At 33.6% G+C, this 24,899-nt stretch overlaps 4 protein-coding genes across 9 annotated transcripts in view; 2 read left to right on the forward strand and 2 right to left on the reverse strand.

Moving 5' to 3' along the window:
• The first annotated feature begins 1,625 nt into the window (after positions 1–1,625).
• On the forward strand, positions 1,626–2,503 carry pim (pimples). Its single transcript, XM_017631617.1, has one exon. It carries the CDS (start codon positions 1,749–1,751, stop codon positions 2,352–2,354), a length of 606 nt encoding a protein of 201 aa, XP_017487106.1. The 5' UTR covers positions 1,626–1,748; the 3' UTR covers positions 2,355–2,503.
• Positions 2,504–2,851: 348 nt separating this feature from the next.
• bc10 (BLCAP apoptosis inducing factor bc10) lies at positions 2,852–4,609 on the reverse strand. Of its 2 annotated transcripts, none has more exons than XR_001849167.1 (2): positions 4,146–4,609; positions 2,852–4,058 (listed from the first exon to the last, which is right to left on the reverse strand). XR_001849167.1 is itself a non-coding variant. In XM_017631627.1 (2 exons), the coding sequence occupies exon 2, from the start codon at positions 4,015–4,017 to the stop codon at positions 3,778–3,780; it is 240 nt and encodes a 79-aa protein (XP_017487116.1). In that variant the 5' UTR covers positions 4,018–4,058; positions 4,155–4,548; the 3' UTR covers positions 2,852–3,777. The 2 variants fall into 2 exon arrangements, 1 of the variants encoding a protein (XP_017487116.1); XM_017631627.1 differs by having other exon boundaries at positions 4,155–4,548.
• A 1,002-nt stretch (positions 4,610–5,611) lies between these two features.
• LOC108375653 (peroxisomal membrane protein 2) lies at positions 5,612–7,357 on the forward strand. Of its 4 annotated transcripts, none has more exons than XM_017631805.1 (6): positions 5,612–5,710; positions 6,014–6,105; positions 6,233–6,328; positions 6,556–6,718; positions 6,806–6,925; positions 6,990–7,357. In XM_017631805.1, exons 2-6 carry the CDS (start codon positions 6,017–6,019, stop codon positions 7,104–7,106), a joined length of 585 nt encoding a protein of 194 aa, XP_017487294.1. In that variant the 5' UTR covers positions 5,612–5,710; positions 6,014–6,016; the 3' UTR covers positions 7,107–7,357. The 4 variants fall into 4 exon arrangements, with proteins under 4 accessions (XP_017487294.1, XP_017487288.1, XP_017487304.1 ...); XM_017631799.1 differs by having other exon boundaries at positions 5,683–5,793; XM_017631815.1 differs by lacking the exon at positions 5,612–5,710 and adding an exon at positions 5,801–5,898.
• Positions 7,358–11,074: 3,717 nt separating this feature from the next.
• Positions 11,075–24,899, reverse strand: part of Msr-110 (DUF3736 domain-containing protein Msr-110) — a 52,863-nt gene continuing 39,038 nt past the window's right edge. For both annotated transcript variants that reach the window (XM_017631650.1, XM_017631640.1), the window contains 3 exons: positions 12,994–13,280; positions 11,699–12,921; positions 11,075–11,630 (listed from right to left, as the gene is read on the reverse strand). In XM_017631650.1, the coding sequence (XP_017487139.1) occupies positions 11,608–11,630; positions 11,699–12,921; positions 12,994–13,280 (1,533 nt within the window). In that variant the 3' untranslated portion in view covers positions 11,075–11,607. The remainder of the gene's footprint in view (positions 11,631–11,698; positions 12,922–12,993; positions 13,281–24,899) is intronic.

The following is a 24,899-nucleotide window of genomic DNA, read 5'->3' on the forward strand; positions in this document are numbered from 1 at the left end:
AAAAGTGATTTTGAGATCACGGCATTCGGCAGCTAGTGTGCTTCTTCAAATTAAATTGTATTATGGGGAAAACAGCTGCAATTTTATTCGGGTAATCACTCGATCAGGAATATTGCGATTTGAACCCTGGTATTGTTAATAGTTTGAATCTCGCAATATTTCATTTCACCATAAGAAGTATAGATATTTTAATCTAACTTGTGTGGCAGCATCCTAATATTTCAAAATTCTTGTTGCTTACTGGCTGTCTTCACGTGCTGGAAAATCTCGCTTGCGTGACGGCGCATGCGAGATCCCGCACGTGTAGATCGCAAAAACTTCGAAGCATACTTTTTCTCGCATACCGAGCTATTTGCGAGCTCTCGCATGCTTTCAACCATGATAAAAACATAGCAAGGTAGAACCGTTCTCTCATTTTGTCGGCCATGATTTTTTTTTTGAAGTTTGCCAGCATTTTAAAATCATATAAAATTGTGTTGGCGCGGCTTAGGAGTTAATAAAACAATTGTATTTTTTGTTATATGGCAATCCTAATTGTATCGAAAATTAATTGTAAAATTTTGTGTTAGTGGCAACGCCATGCCAAATTGTGTAAACGATATGACAGCCATTATGTGCGAAGAAAAATAGCGGCATTCGTGGCTGGCATATCGGAGGAATCACACAAAAGTGTAAGTAGAATTTGTTAATTAAATTAATGTTACCTAATTTAATATTTTCTAAAGGAAATAAAACATTCCACATAGTATAAATGCCAACGAGGATTGTGGATGTTTTTATTTTGGTCTCCGGCCACGAATCACCCCAAAAAAATTGAAAACAAAAAATTGAAATTGTTCGAAATTGTTGTTGCTTGAGATTGAAAATGAAAATGTGTGTGTGAGTTTGTGAGTAAATTTAAAAATTAAAATGTTTGGAAACGTCAATAATTTTAAAAGTAACTCTCAGCGGTTCTACCTTACTATATTTTTATCATGCTTTCAACTATCATTTTTATTCTTTGACAGGTATTTTCTCATTTCACTGAATTCTTCAGAGTAGAAAAATGTTGTGTTTTGGTCGAACCCTCTTTTTTAGCGACATTTTACAAATTAAAAAGTATGCTGTCAAATGCCCAGTCAAATGCCAGCTTGCGATAGAAAAAAGGAGAACGCAAGCGAGTTTTTCAAGTGTGTGAAGACGGCCGGTTACCGGTTTTATACACCACGCAGTAAGTCTGCGCATCACGGGAGCTTTCGCCGCGATCCGTCGCTGTCTCAAGTACGTTGGTTTAAAATCTCAAATAATTGTGATTTTGATCGCCGATATACAGACGGACTGTGTTTGGATAGTTTTCATGGAATGTAGGCGAGTAGGGCTTTCCAGACCATCTGAAGCCTTACGAGAGGGGAAGAGAGTAGTAGTTTACCTGGCTCTCCTCCCCTCTCGCCAAGAAAAACCGGTTTCTGACCTTTTGAAAAGATTTGTGTGTCGAGGTCCATTGGGTTGTTGCTGTATACTTTTAAAAGTAATACATGGCAACCACGTCAATCAAATGTCTGTCTGAAATGCAACTCTGTTGTTGACAACCAACAAAACAAAAACAATTGCCAAAAAAGCATGATTCAATTATTGAATCATGCCAAAAAAGTAACTGTGCTCAAAAACCTGAAAAAAAATTTCGCGCCTGTTTTGGGTTGATTTTTTTGAAGGGATTTGGAAGGCGAAGGTTTTAAAAAGAAAAGCGATAAATTTTATATTTTTCAACAATGGCAAATATTTGGCAAGATAAGCGAACTTTTGCAGATGAAAATAAATTTGTATCGGCGAAGGTGCATCAAGGGCATCCAAGAGTTCACTCTGTAAAAAAGAAGCAAGCTTTTGGCGAACTAAAAAATGTTATGCATAATCAAATTGGCGCTACTCCATTGAAAGGTGTCTTCAAAGAAATAAATCCTTTGGCAGGTGGTACCGCAAATAAAAAATCGTGCATCCAATATGAGGCGCAGAAAACCAAACACGCTTTAGATCCATCGGAACTATTCGATTTGTTTGATTTCCCGAAATCGTGCTGTACAAATAGTTGCACTAAAAGCGTTGAGGAAATTTGGGCGGAAAATGATGGACTAGATGAAGCTGCTTTGTTAAAAGCAATGGAAAAAATCCGGAATGGCGGGCCCATATTAGATTATGATGAAAATCAGGATGGTTATGTAGAAAAATTCGAAGAACCCGAGGACGATTTGAACGTCTTGCTTACCAAATCTGTAAATCCTTATTTGTATTTAGAGGATTACGACAATGGAGATTTTTCCTCGTGCTCTGCTGAATTGCCCAAGTTTGATTTTGGCAATGATATACTTTTAAGTTGCTAATTTGAATGTATACTCTTATGTATGAAGATGAGATTCCATAGCGTTGAGTATATTTGTAGTATCACTTATTCCATCTATGCATGTATAATATATGTTAATTTTTTTTCTCTTTGAATTCTGTATATAAATAAACATTTGATTTGATTTAATTTTGAGCTTTATTAATTTTCTGATTTAATATAATAAGATAGAAGGGGTGAAGTATTGGACATTCTAAATTAATGCTAATCATATCCAGACCTACCTCTGATATTTCTAATATTCCATCGTTTTCAGAACCAGACATTGATTAGTCAACTATCCCGCCGATCCGTCTGTATATGTTTTTTTAGATAGCTGGTTATCTATTTGACCCCCTAGTACTGATAATTCAGACTTATTTATTGAGATTACCATTTTCTTTCGATAGTGAACAGTTAAAAATCAATTTGTTTCACTTTCATTACCGAGTTAAAATGTAAAACATTTGGTTAAAACTACATCAACACATTTGAAAATTAATTATTTATCATGTTTATTTTACTGTACATATTATAAAAAGGGAATAACAACCAAATTTATGCACTTTCGTTCCATGTTTATAATAAAAATAGTAACGTTGACGATTAGAAATATATATTTTTGAGAACTAGGTATTTGTTAAATTATTATTTAGTTTATACAACAGCATGCCCGTATTTTTCAAATAAGATTCACACAGACAATTGCTAGCACAAGTTGTTCAGAGTTCGTCTTTTGATAAATCTAAGAACTTTTAATATCTAGCTACATATGCAGTTTAATAACTTTTTCTTTGCTATATATTTGAGTTTATTTTAAATGTAATTTAAATAAGTACATACATTTGTGTGTACGATTATGTGTATTGTGGGTGGTTTATTTTATTGATTCTCAATCATAAACTATTTCCGAGCCGTCTTTTATACTCCCTTACTGAACCGAATGTGATAAGTTTATGGCTTATCAGACAAAAGCATATTGATGAAGCTTTCGATTAGAATACAATCTGCATCTAAAGGCTTAATATTAAAGCTATCTGAATAATAAATTAGAGGCCAGTTTGAAGAACAGTGGCGTATTACGGCTTAACATTTAAGGGTAAAAATAATTATTGTGGAAAAAAGCAAAAGAATATTCATTTACCCTTTATACATATGTGACTGAAAAGGAAAATAATGACTTAAAAGTGTTACACATAATATTTTGTTAAAACATTTTTCATAAATTATAATACAAAAAACACGACCGCAACACAACATTAAAAAAAAACGAACTATAGAAAGTAAGAAACTGACATAATTTAATAACTTTTGTTAATCTGTAGGATACATAAATATGGAGTAAACTCGATAGCAAGTGAAATGCTAAGTCCACCACTCGCACCGTATCCATTTACCTCCGAACACGGCCACGGTACACTTATTTACCCATTTTCACATTGATGTCCTTCACAGTTGCCCCAAAAAATACAATTTCCTACTCCGCTATAACAAATTAGAAATACTGCTGTTAAAAATATTAAGCTGCAGATGGTGCATGGCTTTCGCTCTAGAAAGAAGCCAATTAGGTAGAGAACAATGAACATAACATGCGTCTCCATGAGTGCCGGATTTGTTGGCTTCGGTATAAGCAAAACTGGCAGCAGACATTGTAGACAGTACATTGTTGTGGCGGAGAGAGCTGCACGTTCTTTCTTATATGTATCTGAAATATTAATAAAAATTGTTGGTAAAGGAATATTTAGAGCAGATGTGGAATATCATATCGAACGAAAATTTACTTTTCAGTAACGTTACTCACCGGTAATCAAATACCTTTAGAAATCGGCTTGCAAATAATGCTTAAGATGACCGACAAGACACCAACAATAGTGGTAATGCCTCACTTTCCCTCGTCTACTTAATCTGTGCTGCAGATAATTTGGTTGGCTGGTCTACGTATCGCCTCTTAAATTCAGCATACTTTTTTGCTAATTTGCGCTGCGCTTATTTGAGCACCTTTACACTTAATTTATTCAAGCTGTATACGCATTTAATACTCTTATTTATCGTCTATATTTTGCGCTATGAATAGAACAATAATTCCTCAGTGAATTCTGTTGAGAAAAACAAAAACGGCAAACTAGTACTGCAATAACATCGATTGCACTATCGATAGTGAATTTTGTCACTCACTATCGATCTCATTTTTAGCACTATCGACTATTTTCGTTTTTTTTTTTCAGCAAGATTTACGTCCTTTGATTTTACTCTAAAAGTATGTTTACAAATTAATACAATCCCAATCAAAGTTCGCTTTGAACAACCCCGTTTACACAGGCAAATCTCAAAATTATTAGCTGTCAAATTTGTTGTGCTTGTTATTCTCAAATCGCAACGAAAAGTTAAGTTTCTTCTCTGTGCCACTGTGATAAATTTTTTCTGCTATATTAAGCAATTTATATATATTTTTACTTAATATTTTATTAAAAATACTTTTACAAACCTCTTTTAGTTGATAGCTTTCGTTTTGGCTTACAGTTACATTTGACTTTTCTCCTCTTCTTCGCAAAAATAATCGATCGAACTAGGTTGTACACCAAAAAGTTATTGATTTAATCTGAGATTATTTTATGATTACAGATTAATGAGGGACAAATGTTGTGTGGGTAATCTCTTTTTCTAATTAGAAATCAGGGTGTTCAGCTCGAAAATTAGGATAATCTACTTATATGTAAACCTAGTATAATGTCACAATTTTTAAACCTATTTTGTCATTTAAGAGTTATTGCGTGCGAAATATTACCTGTGATTTTCTATTCAATTATCGACAGTCGGTTTTGGAATCAACTTAAACTATCGATAGTTTTGAAGCGCTATGGCATCTCTTGTGTCAGTGTCAATTTTCCACTCAATTTTCCTACTTCGCCATTGAAAAGGGGTTATGACGCAGTGTTGTATTTGGAATGTATAAAAAGTAAGGATGCGAACAAGAATTTAATAATATATATTCAAGGAATGGACTAATTTAGCTAAGCCATATTAAATAGCGTTGTTAAATGTTTTTGCTTTGAAATCTGGTTGGAAAAATTTGATAACCATTGCCATAATAATTATTATCTTGATGAAAAAATAGTTTTTTTCTTATGTACCTACATACATAGGTTGTTTCTCTTAAATTTATCCAAATAATATAACTTAATTCTTGAATCCTAGCAAATGATATACCGTTTAAATTAGGTAATAAAAAAACATATTTATACCCCTATTGTTCCCAATACAACTCTGTAAGAATCTTATTGGATTCACTCAACACCAGTTTGACTCAACAGACTACAATCCGATAAGAACAAGAAGACCAGCCAAATTCACAAACCAGTTAGTTTCTTTCACATCATTATTATAATTTTACTTGAACGTGCAATCAAATGCATTACTATTTTTAGAAATAAAAAAGTTTCGTAGGTAACGAATAGAAAGTGGATGTAGGCCACATTGAAAGCATCCAGAAATTGAAAAGAAAAAGAATTAAACTAAAATCGGCCTTTGATCTTTGAACAAATGAAGTTTTCTACTCAGCTATTGTATTAAGTTAATTTTTTCTCCAAAAAGTTATAAAACTAATGCTCCTATTAATTTTTAATAAATTAATTTTTTTAATTTACTTTCTTTTTTTAATAGAAAATGTCACTCTCAAAGCCTGTTTATTCGCTTCTCGGAGTTTACTTGGAGCAGCTTTTTAATCATCCGGTGCGCACCAAATCCATAACTAGGTGAGCGCTTGAGCAGCAAGTTATCTATATGTATATGTACATATGTATAGATATTTGGATATGTACATACGTATGTGAATTGTTTATATGGAAAATTTCATGCATATATTTATTTTTGCATATTTAGTTCTGTACTAGCAGCATCGGCAAATTACACAGCGCAGCGCATTGCTGGCCATAAAAAGATCAACCAGGAAAGTGTCATCGCATACGGACTTTTTGGGTAAGTCTTCCTCATAAAGGCAACTTTTATATAGACATACCTACGAATGTAGTAATAGTGCTTTCAAATAAATTGTTATCTTTGCAAGCAGCGTGTTAAATATTATCGCTAGGACTAATCTTGTTAACCTCTTATCACGAAAGTTGGTGTGTAGTTATTTTTAATAAATTTCAACCCATATCCATTACATAACATTTGCATACTGAATTTTCATTTGTTTTTTGTAGCCTAATTTTTGGCGGCAGCGTGCCACATTATTTTTACCAAACAGTCGAACGCCTCTTCAGACATGACTTGAAATTCCGTCGGCTCTTCCAGTTCCTGTCCGAGCGCTTAGTTTTCGCTCCATTTTATCAACTACTTTCACTTTATTTCCTCTCTATATTTGAGGTAAATTTAAACGCATCGCCAAAACAGTTGTGCATTAATGAAATTCCCAACTTAAAAAAAAATAATATCCAAACTTCTCTTTAACAGATGAATTCGCATGAAGTAGCTGTTGCCAATTTAAAGAAACTTTATTGGCCTTTACTCCGTACCAATTGGCAGTACTTATCCATTCCAGTTATAATTAATATGACATACGTTCCTCCTATGGTATAAGCGCTCATAAATTTTTGTATTTAAAGTTAAATGTTAAATTATGAAATTTTTATTGCAGTTGCGTACGGTAACAATGAGCATTGTATCCTTCATTTGGGTCGTATACATTGCGCAGTGGCGTCGTCGTCTCCAAGACAAACAAGCTGGCGGTGCGGATGGTAAAAACACTAAGTAATTATATATGTAGTATGTATGTACATACATACACTTGTATACAAAAGTGTACCATGAATCAATTAAGGTTTTACAAATCATTCCCAAAGCCGTTTGTAATTCGTGTGTATGTATAGAGGGTAAAATGGTGCTTTAAATATAGGATTTTTAAAATTGTATAAATATTTATGAAATGGTGTAAAAAAAAATTCGTAAGTTGCGAGACAATAAATTAATCTAATGATTGCGCATTTATAGAATGTAAATAAAGAATACTTATATGAACTTATTATACATATTTATTAGTGCATATGTACAGTGTTCGAAAAAATATTGCCGCAGCATATATTGACATGTTTTCGAAACTTATATTTTTTAAATTTAATTTTAGTTACTTTTTATAAAAATATAGGTCATTCTTTAACAAAAACTATGTAAATACAAGTTTCAAACTTTGTGCAATATATAAAAAACTCGTAAAAATTTCAAAATTTTTGATACGATTTTTTTTAAAGATCTTGAGTATGAAGTTTTGTAGCCCATTCGTTGTTAGTGCCAAATTTAAATAGCTAAATATTAACGTTGCATTCCATATTTATTTTTATAAGGAAGAAAACCGTAACATTTTCGATAAACGGTAATTTCTAGCCATTTGAACTGGATTTGAATGAGCTAAAAAACTGCATATTAAAAATCTTTATATGAAATAAAATTAATAAGCTCGAAACTTTTATAAAAGTTTTTTGGATTTTATTTTAAGTATTGTGCAAAGTTTGAAACTGGGATATACACGGAACTGTATATTTATAAAAAAAATAATATTTAATAGCCGATTTCACCAGCAATTTAAATGGAAGAACGATATTTTATTATCTGTAAATTTCCATATAAAATTCAAAAAATTAAAATCATTCGTGAAATTGGCTGTAAATAAGAAAAAATTAATAGTTGCGATCCCGTACGAGTCCGGACTAGTCAGAAATAGTCAGATTTTACTGGAAATCGATCCCGTACTCGGTTCTCTGACTATTGAGAGGACAAAAAAGAGAGAAAATACGGTTCTCTCTCTGTCAGAAGTTACCAGTTTTAGTCCGAGAATTTTTTGCTGGTAAATTCTGGTAAATGTATCAAACGATCAGCTGTAGTGTGTGTTGGCAACCAAATTGTAAACAAAAGAAAAGTGCAACATTCTGCTAATTCATGTTGAAAAGTATTTAATTACTAATGAATTTGAAAGTATTTTTGGTTATTTACATGTGTGAGCTGAGTGTGTTTACATACAAAATAAGCAAAAATTTACAACCAAAATTTGGAGGTTATGTTGAAGTTGACAGAAGTTACCATTTTTTACTAGAAAGCGATCCCGTACTTTTCAATGTTACTCTCTCGCTCTGAGCGAATTTTTATTTTTTGACAGTTTTACTAGTCCGAGCCCGAGGAATACGGGATTTTTATTTTTTGACAGCTTTACTAGTCCGAGCCCGAGGAATACGGGATTGCACCTAACAATGAAAACATGTACATACATATGTACCTACCTACCTATATATCGTCGCTCGTATGCCCGAAACATGAATGTGTTTTTTACGAGACTTAACTGTACATTTATGCAATTAAAATGATAAAATATGATGTTTCCGCGTACGCATGGTATTCTGGGTTTTGGTATAACATAGAACATCCAAAGGTTAATCAAGTCTACCCAATAACTCAAAACTGATAAATTTACACATTCATGCTTCTGGCTTGAGGGCGACGATATGTATGTATTTGTGGATGTAGTTTTAGGAAAGCAATTTGGGCTTGGAAGCATTTAATTATGTTTCCAACTTAACAGTAGAATAAAGTATGTATTAAGTTCATACATATCGCAAACGATCTTCAAAAGTTACACAACTCAAAATTTGGCATTTTTGAAATAATGCACTTAAAATGTACATACACAGAGCTTTTATTTACCTGTACATTTCCTTTTTACGAACTTTATTGCATACGAAAAACGAAATCTTAAACGAATACAAGTATGCATCCAAATAAGAGAGCGATAACGAAACATTCCTACGACAGCCGGTTCCACGTACCGGAATGACTCGGGTTTTACTCGACCAAGGGCTGTTGTTTCGGCGATCTAACCCCGTTTAAATCGGCGAAATCCCTCAAAAGTTGTACGTCCATAGGGCTACATCTTCTTCGCATACCTCTGCTCAGGGCTGGCATTGAGTCAAACCCTGGATCAGAAACCTATACCTGCTTCAGAGCAAGATCGAGGAGATAACAGTCTTCATGGCTCGGCACGGAATATTAATAGCTGCGTAAATTCCGCAGGGTTGTCACTGCTGGTGCAGCTAGCTTCGTACCGGCAGGATGCATTACGGACCCCCGTCCAATCTTTCCTGCAGAAGCGGCTGTTCTAGCCTATGAGCGTGACAACCTTCGTCAAGCCGATCCCGGAAATCCCCGTATCAGGGATCTCAACGTGGAGATTCGACAGCTTGTGAACGAACGTAAGCGGAAAAAGTGGGAAGAGCATCTGAAGACTTGTAACTTCGCTTCTGGTGTGAGTAAGATTTGGTCAACCGTGAGGTCATTGTCCAACCCGACGAAGCGTGGTGACAGAGTTGCAATAAATTTTGGCGACCACGCTTCGTCGGACCCGGAGCTATGCGCGATGTGCATTCTCCGGTAGACAAAGGCAAACGTCGAGTGACCAGAAGGCTGAACAAACTGCCAACACCTAGTGCGCCTGTTGTTTTCACCAGCGATGAGGTAAGGGTAGCCTTCGGGAAGGCGAAAGCCTCCAAAGTCCTTGGATATTTGCATGTTGATGCTGAAAAATTTGGGTTCTGCGGGAGTGGATTATCTAACCAAGGTCCTCAATTCAGTCTGTATAGGAGGTTCCACGAGCACTTTTTCAATAAACCAACTTTCTTTCATGAGTATAGTATTGATTTTATCTATCTCCACACCAAGTTCCAATACTCTACCACAAATACGTCCAGAGGTATTGACTCTTCTGAAAAATTCCATTTGTGTTGGTTTGAGGTGAGCATTTGTTACACAGACCCAAATACGCAAACACAAAATATGTATTACACCAAGGCTTATGAATTTTTTTGCCTTTGATTGCTTGTGCTCAACGAAAAAACCATTAGGGGAATTCGCTCTTATGTGTATTCGTTGTATGTTGTGTAATCGTAAATGCATGAGCGTGTGATTTGTTGTTGCTAGCGGTACATCAAATACGCATGCAACAACAACCACACGCTCGTCCAGTTACACTTACGCAGGATACAGCGTATACACAGAAGCGCGAATACCACTATTATTAAGTTAAAAGTTACGTACTGGTTACGCGTTTTCTCAATACGATTTTTCAGAAATCATAGGTAGCACGTTGTCCTTTAACCTAGGATTCTTCTTCGGAAGAAATATAGAAGTATATTTTATACCCATAAATGTTAAATAAGTACCGCTCAATGACTATGACAAGAAAATTTCACGCTTTTCATAAAATACCCGAAATTCAGTTACAGTTGTGAGCAGCCTTTTCTCGCATTTGGCACATTTGTTTAATACTTGTCTCTCTGAGGAACCAGAACCTAAAAATAAACGTCTGAAAATCCCGTAATTTAGATCGGACTGCTCAAGAAGTTACACCTTAATATAAAAGTAGATTTTGTGTGAGTGGCACTAAAAGTTTCCTGATTTTCTCGATTTTAGCAAGTAAATTAGTCATTTAAACCGTTAGTTTTGTTATAAATAACTATTTACTGATATTTACACCTAAATGGGTATAAGTAGTATTAACGACGGCAACAATATGCCAGTACGCCAAATGTCCCCATCTCAAAAGATTTCCACATATACGCAAAATTTGTATTAAAAATAGTTAATTTATTTACAAATTTTTCGATTTCATTTCTTAAAATGTTTATCAAATGTCTAATTTTAAAATAATTAAAACAATAAAATAATAAAAGGCTGCTGACATATGTATTTTTACAGATTGGAAGAAATACCAATGTGGCTACTTTTATATTAAAAAAAAAATAATAATAAAAAATACAATATTTAAATACATACATATGTACATCTGAATATGTAGTATATTTGTATAGTACATACATGCAGCTGCTGGAATACATACATACAAGTAGTACACACCAATTTACAAACATAGATAATATAGAAACAGAAAATATAAAATACAGGGCCAAAGATGTTAAACAAATTTATTTCTTTCCGTAAGAGTCTGTGCAGTTATCCCAATTCAACAGTTAGTTAATCATATTTGTTGGTATTCTTTCATTGTTGGCTGGGCGGCTGTTTTATTTGCGGTACGAATTTTGGGCAGAAAAGAAACGAGAATGTGTTTATGGTATAACATTTTTGGCGTTTAGCTGCTTTCGGATGCACAGACGAAATGGGGGCAGCGGCCTTACAGAGCTGAAGAGAAATGTTGAATTGGCACTGCAAACTTTAATAACTTCGACCGAAAGCAGCAGCAATCACAGGCTCAATGCTTAAACCGATCGTGGCTGAACAACTGCGGAAGAAGTAGTTGTTGTTAGAATGTAAAATGTAAATTTAAAAAAAAAAAAGCGCAAAACTTACAATGTGGCCGCTCCGACTCAACGGAAGCGCCAATTTCGCCCTCGTTATGCGACTGTAGGATGGGTACTGGAATGCGCACCGGCTGTGCCAGACTGCGTCCGAAGTTGGCGCGTCCATACTGCATCATTTGTGGCTGATCGGGCATGGGTGGTGTCATGGTGTCGCGTGGCTGCTCTGGCAGCGGTTGCAGAATCAAACGCTGTGGTGGCGCTTGTTCCATGCGCATCGACTCTTCCGGCGCTATGGCGGGTTGTTGTGGTTGCGCCAAGTGTGGAAGTTGTTGCTGCTGCAGCTGCATTTGCTGTTGCTGTTGTTGTTGCTGTTGCTGTTGCTGCTGGCGAACGGCATGCTCCTGCTCGTTGGACATTTGTACATCAGCCGATGAGTCGTCAGATTCATCGCTGTCACGGCCATTGTTGTTACTGTTGTTGTTATTGTTGTTGTTGCTGCTCTCAGATGACTCAGATGCCTCTTCGGCCGCCAGACGACGCAACTCATCGGTGATACGATCCTCAGCCATGCGTTGAATGTTGCGCAAATCATCGGCGGTTATGCCAGCACGTTGCAGGGCAACACCCAAAGGCAGACGCTGAATTTGGAAATGTGGCAATTCCTGTTGTTGGGATGGTATTTGCACGGGCACATCATCGGCCATGTGAATTTCGCGAATCGGTATCTGTTGGACATGAATGCGCACCGTCTGTGGCACGTACATATGCTGTTGCGTTTGTTGAGCATCGGGATGTGGTGCCTGCATCACTTGTGGTGGCATCGGTGGACGCATGGGCAGATGCTGGAATGGTGGTGGCATTTGACGAATGAAGGGTTGCTGCGGTTGGGATTGTTGCGATTCCTGTGACATGGCCGACATGACCGACATGGGTGGCATAGGTGGCATCATGCGTTGTGGCATGTGCGTCAATGGGAAACGTTGTGGAATTTGACCGAATGGTATGGGTATGCGTTGGTATGGAATGAACATGGGACGATTCGATTCGATCTCATCATCATTGTCATCATCCTCTTCGCGGTTGTTGTTGCGCGATTCTTGGTCCTTATTTTCATTGCCACCCTCGCAGTAGATGGAGATACGTTCGCCGGTTATGCGCGCCTTCTTAGGGTCGGTGGTGAGGTTGACACCGAAAGGTAAGGCCACAGTCTTTGAAGGTGAGTCTACGATTTCCTCGGCATGTTTGCGCTCAACAACGCAGTTCATGCGGGATCTAGGGTGCACAAAAGAAAATGTATGGAGTTGGAAAACAATTGTTGCGAGTATAAAAATATTGCGTACTTACTTTTTGTTGTTTTGCAACAAAGCAGCAGCCAAGTCGCTCAGGTCCAATTCAAGTGGCACTTTACCGGGGTATTTTATTTCCTCGGCATCATCAACATCCGAGTAGGAATTGTCGCTGTCACTGGAGTCGCCATCATCTGTGGCTGTTGCTGCGGCTGCGGATTGGCTGGGTGCAGCCTGCTGCTTCTTAATTTCGACCTTCTTTACGGTGACATCTTTGTCCAGATTTTGAAGATCAGCTTCGTCGCTGTTCTCTCTGCCCAAAAGTGCCTCGGCGCGTGGAAGTTCCTGAAAAAAAACCAAGAAAAATGTATTTTTAGTAAGTGTTTAACTGCCGCAAAAAAAAATATATATAACTAACATAAATATGTGGAAGTAAAACTGAACATTAAAGAGACTTAAATTGCGTAGAATTGAATGAAATTGCGTTGAAAAGCATAGACTCTGCCCTCACTAGAAATAAGTTAGCCCAAAGATGTTTAAAATTTAAGGTCGGGTATGCCAGCTGGGCACCTGTTGAGATGATTCCTGCTGGTCATCTTACAATAGCAGGTACAGCAAGGTGATTTTGAAAAAGAACATGGATACCAATTAAACAACGACCAGTTTAGACTCTAACCAGTACCTAGAGCCGCGGTTTGTTTAGTTTTAAGATCTCCATGTGGCAAAAATAACTTCCACACGATCTTTATGCGGCGACAACTTTTAAATTGCCGCCTGGAATGGGCTTAGTTGTAATTCGGTAGGACAACTTCGATACAATTTCGATAATGTTCTGATATTGTTGATAAATTTTCCATAAATTTGATAAAATATTGAAGATTTTTCGCTAATTTTGATAAAATATCGATAATTTTGTTAATTTTTCGATCATTTTGATAAGTTTTCAGATAAATTTTATATAATTTTTTTTATTATTTTTGGTGATATATCGATAATTTGGAAACCTTTACGATAAATTTAATTGCGCTGAAAACTTATCGATAAATTTGATAAATATTGAAAATTCTCAAAAGTTTTGGAAAATTTTTCAATAATATTTATAATATATCAATAATATTGATAACATATCGATAATTTTGTAAATTTTCGATAAATTAAACTTGGCTATAAATTTGATAAAATATGCATAACTTTGATAACATTTCGATGACTTTCATAACATATCGATATGTTTGGCAATATATTGTTGAGTTTCGATAATTTTTCGATAACTCCAAAAATATATTAAACAATTTTTGATAACTTATCAATTGATTTGATAAATTTTGATAATTTTTCGATGATTTTTGTTAATGATTCTTCCCTATTTTAGTGATTTAATATTCAATTTTGTTTGACTAATAAAAAACACAACCAACTTCGATTGCCATATAAAAATTTATGAGTCCCGTTTATTTCTTAATTAAAAATATTTTATTAAGAAAGAAATTTTAAATAAAGTAAATCGAATCAAATAAAGTAAAATAAAATAAGTAATTCCTGCTGGTTGAACGAAATTTTAAATTGAAATTGTAATTTTATTTTTTAATTCTCTGCTAATGTTCTCCCGGCTTTAAAATTAGAATACAGCTCTTAAAAAAAAACTAAAAAACTCGCATAAAATGACGCTAAAGAAGTATTATTTATCAAGCAACAGAAACAGTGAACAATATTTCTTTCTAGTATTCTTGTGGGCTTTACCAATAATTGTAATTGAATTGAAACGTTAAAAAAAATAAAAAAAAATAAAATAAAATAGGAAAGTCATTTGATAACAAAATTTAATGGCGGCAAAACAAAAATTTTTTAAAGCAAAACTTACTCTTAATGCAATAAAATCTCATAGGCTGCATACCCATAAATCTTATAAAAATTCAGATTTAAAACATTCAAATTTGTAAAAAAAATCAAAGTTTCAAACTTTATAGAAAATTAAAAACAAATCATTAATTTGAACCCCGAGCGCGGAAAAACGCAAGAAAACTTTACGTATATATGTAGTTACCTTATGAAATATTGTATATGTAGTTTTTTTTTCGTATTTTTTTTCGCTTATATTTATCTCTTGCTACCGTTACTTTACCAGCAGCCGAAAAAAATGTTACATAAAGCATATATTATGAATGTATTATAACCAAAGCCAAAGCTACATCTTCAACAGCATGATTTGCCCTTTTGGCAGTATAGCAACACATGAAACATACAAACTTAACTGCACGTACCACTGTACGTAACTATGTATGCAAAAGGTTTTCTCTACGCTAAGTCGGAATTTTTTTGTTTTGTAAGCACAACCATATTTCATTTTCCGCCCACTGACGCAGCCGCCGCAACTGTAGCAATAAAGAAACATGTTGCCGCTTGCGCAAATCTTGCTTGCTATTACTTATTTACCAACCTTTTTTGCCTGCTTCAATAATTTCCAACGTTTATTTATTTCGTTTTCTTTTCTGTTTTTGCGTGCAATTTTCCGCTATGCATTCCCAACAAGAAAAGCTTAAAGTTTATTGACTTCTTATTTTAACCGTTCACCTAACCATTTGTCCATTTTTGGTTAAGCCATTTGGGCTAACGACGGGTTTGCTTGTTGCTACCATTTTTGTGTATTGTAAAAAGGCTTTTACTTCTGCACATAACTAACTAGTATGTATGTACTTGCATACCAATTTTTATTTTATTTATTTTTTTAATTATTTCTATGTTTTGTTTTTCTGTTCTTTTTTCATAGTTAAAGTATTGAATTGTTTGTGGTTTCTTTCTTTTTGGTAGCTTAGTGCAGATTATGCAATTGCATGCAGTTGATTTTTTTTGTGGGTTATTTAAGTATAAAAACGTTTGTAGCTGTGTTGTTGGTTTATATGTACATAAATTTTTATTTGCTTTTTTAGTTTTCTTATATGAAACTATTTCCTATTTCGTAAAAAGACTTAAGCGTTTTTATGCTTCATTGTTTTTTGTTATTATAAGCAAAATTCAGAAAGCATTTCTATAAGTTTTTCTTAACTTTCGCATTTATTTCTTATGACGAAGCCTAGGATACTTATTGCTATGACAAATGCGATTGCCTTAATGACCAAAAACTAAGGGACAATACACAAATATGTCAAAGGTACACTTCCTCACTTGGCGAGCGCTCTCTGTAACTACCAGAGGTTGTAAATAATTTTAAAGCAAATTGTTTTGCGGGTCACCAAGGAGCCAAAAATAGTAAAACTGCATTTTTAGTTTTTCTTAGGTAATGAATAAGATGCTGCAATAGATATTTACTACTATGACATGATTTTTAGTTTTCTTGCCTTCGGCCGAAAACTGTAAAGATCTTAAATCATATCCGTTCCGCAATTTCGTTATTAAGAAACAATATACATATGTACAAACAAATATATGATCAAAATATGGCCACCCGAACTTTTATAAATTCGCTTTATCAGGCGTACTGAAAATTTGTTCTTTTTTATTTAGTGTAAATTCAAAAATTCATAACTTCTAAGTCCTTTGGAGACTCCATCTTTTTTAATCATTTTTATTGAATATGGTTTTGTAAAAATGAATTTGGGAACATAAATAGATCGTCATTTTTTAAATTAAAAATCTCAGTCATTCCAAAAGGCACTTTGATAGATTGATAGATTGATGATAGATCTCCAATATACTTCAGTTTTGTAATTACACCAAAAGATGGTGCACTTATAAAGAAGTTCCTTCACTCATCTTTACTGTTTAGCACCTCCATGATTTTTAAGTAATTTTTTTTTAAATATTTTTAGCCCGTTTCTGTTAGTTTTAGTATGAATTAGGCCCAAATCGTAGGCAATATGCTTGTCTTAATCATCTTTTAATCAAATAGGTGATAAAACAAAAAATTCCAAACATTCAGTTGACCTAACCAAACTCTTTTTTCAGTGTAGTACTGAGACCAGCGAGCTCATCTGCATTGCAATTACAATCAATGCCGTACTGGGTCTGGAACGCTTAAGAAATGCCTTTGCGCTCAGTGGTCGCCGTGGTGGAGTGGTTAGAGTTGCACACTGCCACTCGGTAGATTCAGGGTTCGATCACTGGTCTGAGCAACATCCAAAAGAAGTTTCTTTTGATAGCGGTCGGCCTTTGACAGCTAACGGCAAACCATCGACCGTGTTTCTGGCGTGGAAAAAAGCTTCTCATTAAAACCATTTGCCGTTCAAAGGCGTCTTCGCACGAAAGCATACAATCTAGTTGCTGCAAGGAGAAGAGTTGCATTTCCTTTGAAAGTTTTAAGTGATGCATTTCTTCATACTTATATGAGGAAATATTTTTTAATAGCATGGTTCTGATAACATTTCCTAAAAAAAATCTCAGAAAAGGGGCCAAAGTCGCACATAATTTTGGAAAAGTGTCAAAAAATCAAAATTTTTAAAACAGTCGGGTCAAAATGTATTGGCGCTTAAAAAGGGTCAAATTGTCCCGTTAGTCGCACAACGGCAACACTGCTAATAACCACCGCTCCAACAGAAATTAATTAATCCATTCGCTATGCTGTAGAGCTTCTTTGCTTTCTGTTCAATGCAATTCAACCAATATATTTTTATTTTAATTTGTAATATTTGCCGTAAAGGGTCTCAAATAATACATATGTACATATTTCATGCTATGCATGTTTATTTGATTCTTACAACTTTGCCCCTATTCAATGCATTTTCCTCTAAAATTTACCCAAAAATATTTTTAATAGAAATTATAAATAGAAGAAAGAATATAAATAACAAATATTGAATTATCCGTTTTATTCATAAATATTTATATTATGCATATAATAACTTTTAATTATTTGTACATTCTCACTCAAATTGCTAGCGGCAGTAATAAATGATTCGATGGAATATTCCAGTCGATCACATGATCTACTGCGCAATAAAATCATCAACAACCATCGACTACTTTAATCTTAAAACGCATGCAAACAAATCAAGATAATTTTATGCGATTGCGATGAAATTGTCTTAAGCCAATGAAAAAGTCACACATTCATAAATTTGTATATATGTACATACATATGTATGTGTATTAGACAAATGTATTTATTTACATACTTATGCACATATTTTTTCTGTAAATATAGAGAAGAAATATTTGAATTTATTCATTATAAATTAGGAAAATAAATAAGCTTAATGAATGCGCATATTTAAAACAAAAACAAAAACAATAATTAAGTGATGTAAGTAGGCAATATGTATAAGTAAACGAAAAGAGGAAAGTGATAAACACTGCGACCTTCTATTAAATGAAGAAATATGCAAAGAAAAAATTATGCAATGAATGGAAATAAAATATGAATAAAAATAATAATAAAAGTTATATCAGGAAATGGCCATAACACCACGAACGATGCAAGTGCACTTTTGAAGAGGAGAAAGGAAAACATGCAAAATAAGATGTTGAATTATGCAAGTAAAAAATTATTTATTAATAAACTATGTCGATTGTAGATATGTGAAAGGCAAAAGTTTTAACTTTACGTGAAAAGTGTTTTTGGGGAATGAAAGAAAAATAGATATTCGTGTTAGATTCTCGTATATAGATTATAGATACTCCTTTTCCTCGTTCCACAATAAAACTGCATTCAGTTCAGTAGTTATAAAATGAGTGATAATTTCGTCTACCTCGCGATCGCAATCTTACCAGAAGGAAAGTAAGAGTACGAAAACTTAAAGAAATGCAAAATTAAAAAAAAAACTCGGACTTGTGGAGAAGGACTTGGCTTCACTTCGAATTTCCAATTGGCGTCAGTTGTCACAGAAGAGAACGAGAACTCGGCCAAAATCGCTTAGGCGGTTACGCGTCCAATAAGAAGAAGAAGAGGGGCTTTTGAGTCGATACTTCGTAAATATAGGGGCTTTTGCTAACATGACTCTAGTCGTCAACATATTCATAATTCACTATGTAGAAGCTTTTGAGTTGTCAATAACCGTAATTATATATTCCGAAGGTTTTCATGCCCGAAATTTCGTCGTTATATCTATGAAGCATTTTTGTATGGAAAATTTCGCAATAACGAGGTTTTTTCAAGGGACTCAGAAAAGCTTTGATATAGTGAGTTTTTAACTCGATCAAGGTTCGATGTATCGAGGTTGAAAGTAGGGTTTAGACATGTTTTTAGATTTTTTGAGTATGCAGTTTTGTAGTTGACTCAATTTTAGTATAGTAAAGTACAAGTTTTAAGTAGCCATAAACTTCCGTTGATTTTTGCGAATTTTTTTGCTGAAGCTCTTCGGTATTTTTTCTCGTACCAAAAAAAAAATTCTCACGCATCGGTATATGAAGAAAATGAGGAACATCATCAGCAAAAAAAAAAAAATCCCAAAAATCAACGGTAGTTTATAGCTGCTTAAAACTTGTACTTTATTATACTGAAGTTGAGTGAACTACAAAACTGCATACTCAAAAAAAAAATTGTTTAAAAGTTGAAAATTTTGGTGAAAATTTGTCGAATTTACTTGAATTTTGTAAAAAGTTTGAATCATTAATACATATGCAATTTGATGCAGAATGAACTATATTTCTATTACAAATTAACGAAAAAAATTTATTACGAAAAACATTGCAAATATTAAAAAAAAACACTATACGGAAACATATTCTGCCTAGTGTATGTGTATATCGATAGTAATAATGTTATCGGCATCATTAAATTTATTTTCGATAAATCGATATATTTCGGAATCGTTAGAGAGTACAATGCTGTGAATATTTGATAAGAATGATAGATATATAAAGCGTCAAAGAATCAACAGGCAATAGAAATTACGATATTCGCATCGAGATATATCGAATAATATTAAATCGATCACGATTTTGGCAAATAAGTTTTTAAGGCATATATATAAATATATAAGTATGTATATCGATATTAATATCAAAATTGGCAAAAATGCGAATGAGTCTATGATAAAGCATTTCTTATTGGGCAAAATTTAAAAATAATATTGCGATTAATGAAACGCCGCAAAGTGATATTTTCGGCAAAATGGCAAAGTTGCTAACAAAATTCTGTGAACGACCTTAACGCAACTCCGCATTGCGAATGTCAATTATTTTCAAAATTCCGCGCATAAGCGAAAAAGAAAAATTTTTGCAATTATATTTCGAAGCAGCCTTAATTGATATATATATATTTTTTTTAAGTATTCGAGGGCAATAAAAGAGCATGTGTTTCGCGACTTTGACTTTGCAATGACTGCCAGCTCGTATTAAAATGGCAAAAACACAATTTTGTCACTAGAAAGTTTTCATACAAAAATAATCAGCTGTATCGCAAGGTGTCAAATTTTGCAACAAATGCGACATTTGCAACAACTTTTCGATGTTTGATTAATCTCACTAATGAAATTATTTGTAATTACATCTATATCCATTTCAATGTTGCATAGGAAGCCGTTTCGCATCGAAGCCTTGAATAACTTTCCAGATAAAAAAGTAATGCGTCCATCATATTCGATTGAAATGAAAATTCACTCATGCATAAATATACATATTTACATATATGTACATATATTATTTACATACAAACATATATGTATATGTATGTATGTATGTACATATATCCACTGTCGCAGCGAACCAACACGGAAGACTTAAGCTGAGAACTTGCAAATGTAAATGAAACCAGTTAATCAACTGACACGAAGGTGAAAAAAAAATGAAAAATCAAGTTTTAATTTTTGGCTTATGCACCAATTCACTACAAAGTATGAGCTTACTGATTTTAAACGTAATAACAATTAAGTGAAGTTACTGAACTTTTTTCCGTAAAAATTACTGCAACAAAAAATATAAATACATACATACTCGTATGTATGCTAAATTACATACGTACATATGTTTGTATAAAATGTACTCATTGGTAGGAAAAAAAAAACGACTGAACTCAATTGCAGATTAACCCTAACCTACTTAGCTGCTCATTGTATTAACAAAACACACAAAAAAAAACAAAAAACAATTTATACGTGATTAAAGTACGACGTGCAAGCAACGATTAAAAAAAGGAAATACAGATCAGGTTAATGTACAAGTTAATTATAGCAACAAGCAAAAACACAAAAATGAAAAATAAATGAAAATAAAAGCAAACTTAAAAGCAATTATACGCAGTACGTATGTATGTATGTATATAATTAAACATTAACCCGACTGTCAGCCGGTACCTGGACTGCCAGATAAATGACCACTGATATTATAGAACTGCGATAACATAAATTTTCTAAGTTGTGCACTTTGTTTTCCAAAGTTATTGACATCGATCTACAATAAAGCAAATAAAAAATAAACGTACATTTGTGCATATGTATGTATGTAATTTGTAATATTGCCACAAACACATCTGTTTTGTTCGTGCGCTTACTGAGCAGTGAATGTATATATTTGTAGATTTAAATGAGCATATCTATGCATGTACATTAGGGTGCATCACTCTTCATATAAAGCAAGGCGCTACTGTTTTTCCATCGGATTTATAAAATATATTATATTTTGGGAGTTCCACCAAAATATTTCAGGAAAATATTATGACTTACGCCAGCTACACCGATTTGAAAATACCACCAAAAATCGAGTTTTTCATAAATAAAATTAGTTTCAAGAAAACATGTTTTTCAAAAGATCACTTTAGAATAGCAGAGTTTAAGCTTAAAAGGTCTGTATGAAAATTTTTAAAAATTTTATCAACGGGATCAAAATAATGCGATCACGTGGATATAAACCAACGTCAATCAAAAATCAAAAATGTATTAGTATTTTTAAATAAATTAACGCATCTTATTTGCAACTAGTTTTCGGTAAAAAAATGATGTTAAGTTACATTTGAACTTATAGAACTAAATGTAGTTCAAACACCAGCAAAATCAATTTTTTTAATTTCATGCACAACTCTGGAAAATACAAGATATACAACAAATTTTCGTCAAAATTTTCAACTCTTCTTTTCGATTTTTTAGAAAATCGGGAAAATTCTATAAATATCAAAATATTTTCAACAAAATTTTCAACTTTTCAATTCGAATTCTAAGAAAAATTTGGAATATAATAAATTTTAGTATAATAAAGTGCAAGTTTCAAGTCTCTAAAACTTACCGTTGATTTTTAAGATTTTTTCTTTTTGTCAAGGGTGTTGCACATTTTCTTCCATATAGCACATGAACAAAATCTATTTTCTAAAAAATGAACGGTAATTTTTAGAGACTTGGAACTTGCATCTTATTTTTCTGAAATTTAATGGGCTACAAAACTGCATACTCAAAATTTTTCTAAGAAATCGAGTTGAAAAGTTGAAAGTTTTGATGACAATTTTTTGATATTTCTTGAATTTTCCCGAGTTTCCGAGTTCTATATGAAATTAAAAAAATTGGTGTTTGCTGTTGAATGAACTATATTTTTATAAGAAAATAAGAAAAATTTGGTATGGAAAATATAAATAATTAAAGTCATCAAAACGTCTGGGTATTCAAATTTTTGACGCTGACTGTTTATATAAAGAACATAAATATAGATATTTACATATGTATATTAGTATGCATGTAATACATAACTACATATGTACATATGTATGTGTGTCTGCATTTTAAAAGACCACAATTATTCTTAATTACAAAATTGCTGACTGCCATTAAAAATAGTCGGCAATTACGACAAAATCTACGTGCTGGCTATCATTACACGCACATGCACTTATGTATATATACATTAGTTTAGACATAAATGACATACCTGCTTGTACATATGTAGCTCCGCACATAAAAAATGTATTAAAAAGAGTTTAGGATGTACATAAAAAATTCTAATTGCCGAAAATATATATAATTGCTCTAGGTAATTGTTTTTTTTTGCGTTTAGTTTGTTTTTGGGTTAATCATGTATTTGGTTCATTACCTGCGAATATAATGTACAGCAAGCACTACCACTGTCATCATGGCAACGATATCATCTTGCATACATTTGCGATGAGGCTGATGGTTGTTCGTTTTTTACTTAAGCAAGCAACATCGCAATTAGTTTACAAATTAACAGTTTTGTAATGCGTGTTTTGCTAGTTTATGCATGCATGTATGTATATGTTAGCATGTCTACAGCTTATGCTGTAAGCGCTTTACAATTGAGGTTACTTGCGTAGAAGGTGATCGCTGATCGGCTTGCTGCAAGAGTTCAAGATCGCTACAAACTGACTGCTAGACAAGGCACCGACATACGTATGTGTTTGTAATAAATTAAATCTCTTTTTCAAGATGAGATTTAATAGATTTAAATAATATGTCTTTGTTTGCGGACTAAAGATTACTCAATGAGGTTACGCTATACTTCAAGACTCTATATTAAGGGGCCATAATTTGTAAGATACTTAATAAAAAAGATATATTTTTAATCGCTTACCCTCTAAAAATATTTGTTTGTCCAAAAAACGACTGCAGATGAAATATAGAGGCACTGGGAAAAAATTTACAGGCAGAAAAAGCTTATTAAACAGAAACTACCTTTCGAAAAATTTTAATAATTAAATCAGACTTATCGATTTGGGCATCTTTAGCCATATCCCATTTTGTTCTAGGTATAGAATTGTGGTCCCTTGGCCGTTCCTGGACAAGTCTACAATCCGGAAAAAGCTTAAAAGTATATTCAGAGTGGTGTGGTTCATTAACAAAGAGTCTTTACCGTCTGTGCGAGCAAAAACCCTAGAGACCTTGCTGCACTTTCTACCCTTAGAATTGTATTGGAGCTAATAGGCAAGCTGCAATTCATTAATTCGTAATTCATGCATTGGTAATGTGGAGTGATATTGTAGAATTATATAAGAACTTCCTTGCTCTGAGAAACTATTTCCACACAAGTATGGCTTTACTAATTCTGTGAGTGCTTGATTTAACTAATTACATGGATGACGGCTACCCTCATTGATGGCCTTAATCTAGATTATCTAATTCAACACAGTATTTTTCCATTTTCACAAAACCGTATGACAAATTTTGTAAATAGCTAAAGAAAGACAAAACTAATTCGTCGAACCAAATATCAAAATGTCGGAAAAATAATTTTTCGCGTGCCTAGTTATAGTCCTAGGCTAATTATTTGACACAGCTATTAGACGTCAAAGTATGGGCTGACTGTAATGACCTAAAATATCTAGACTATAGGTAGCACATAGACAGAGCAAAGAATTTACTACCAGCCTAAGGTGTTGTTTCCTTACTAAGATGTACTGAAAATGGTAAATACATAGATTCCTTCAGCGTGCATGTTTCTGTTAAGTAAAAGTAAATAAACTCCAGTTTTCTCCTCACCATAAATTTTTTCTTGAGTCTTAGGGTGCGTTCACACAGAAAGCCGAGCGGCGCCGAGAAAAGCAAATTGGAACGATGGGAAGCCGCTGGTGTTCACACTGGACGAATAGGTGTGGAGCTTTTATCACAAAATTTACCTTCAATGAAAAACGGCTAAAATATTTGTCCATTTTGCTGCAATAGTTTTCCTTCAAAATACATTTTCATTTAATTATTTAGATTTTTTATTCACATCATCGTCAAGAGGCTGAAACAACATTTTTTATCAAAAAATGATTTGCTTTCATCTCCAAAACGCTTCAAAAAAGGCTTGCTTTATGAGCACTTTCATATAGCTACATTAATTTGAAAGCTTCGCTCTGCTCGGCCCACTTCCTGTGTGAACGTACCTTTACATCCAATGGATTACAATTGGCCTGTTCAAACCCAATTTTATAACCAACGTATGTACATAGTTATTTTTTATGGTCCAAGAATCACATGGAAAGTGTACTAGAATTAGTGATGTCTAAACTTGGTATTATTTTTTAGAATAATTGGCATTTTTCATCTGCGGAGGCAAAGCTAATGTTATAAATTTTTAAAAATTTCCGATCCCTATAGCGTATGATATTTT

This window comes from Rhagoletis zephyria, unplaced genomic scaffold (genome assembly GCF_001687245.7).
Source record: "Rhagoletis zephyria isolate East Lansing unplaced genomic scaffold, Rhagoletis_zephyria_1.1 Rzeph_scaffold_00093, whole genome shotgun sequence".
Taxonomy (NCBI): Eukaryota; Metazoa; Arthropoda; class Insecta; order Diptera; family Tephritidae; genus Rhagoletis; species Rhagoletis zephyria.

Excerpts from the sequence above, each read along its gene's own strand:
- pim (XM_017631617.1), top strand. The coding sequence starts at position 1,749 with ATGGCAAATATTTGGCAAGATAAGCGAACTTTTGCAGATGAAAATAAA.
- bc10 (XM_017631627.1), bottom strand. The coding sequence starts at position 4,017 with ATGTACTGTCTACAATGTCTGCTGCCAGTTTTGCTTATACCGAAGCCA.
- LOC108375653 (XM_017631805.1), top strand. The coding sequence starts at position 6,017 with ATGTCACTCTCAAAGCCTGTTTATTCGCTTCTCGGAGTTTACTTGGAG. Across the intron at positions 6,329-6,555 it reads ATCGCATACGGACTTTTTGG|CCTAATTTTTGGCGGCAGCG; the intron begins GTAAGTCTTCCT and ends TGTTTTTTGTAG. Across the intron at positions 6,926-6,989 it reads TGACATACGTTCCTCCTATG|TTGCGTACGGTAACAATGAG; the intron begins GTATAAGCGCTC and ends TTTTTATTGCAG.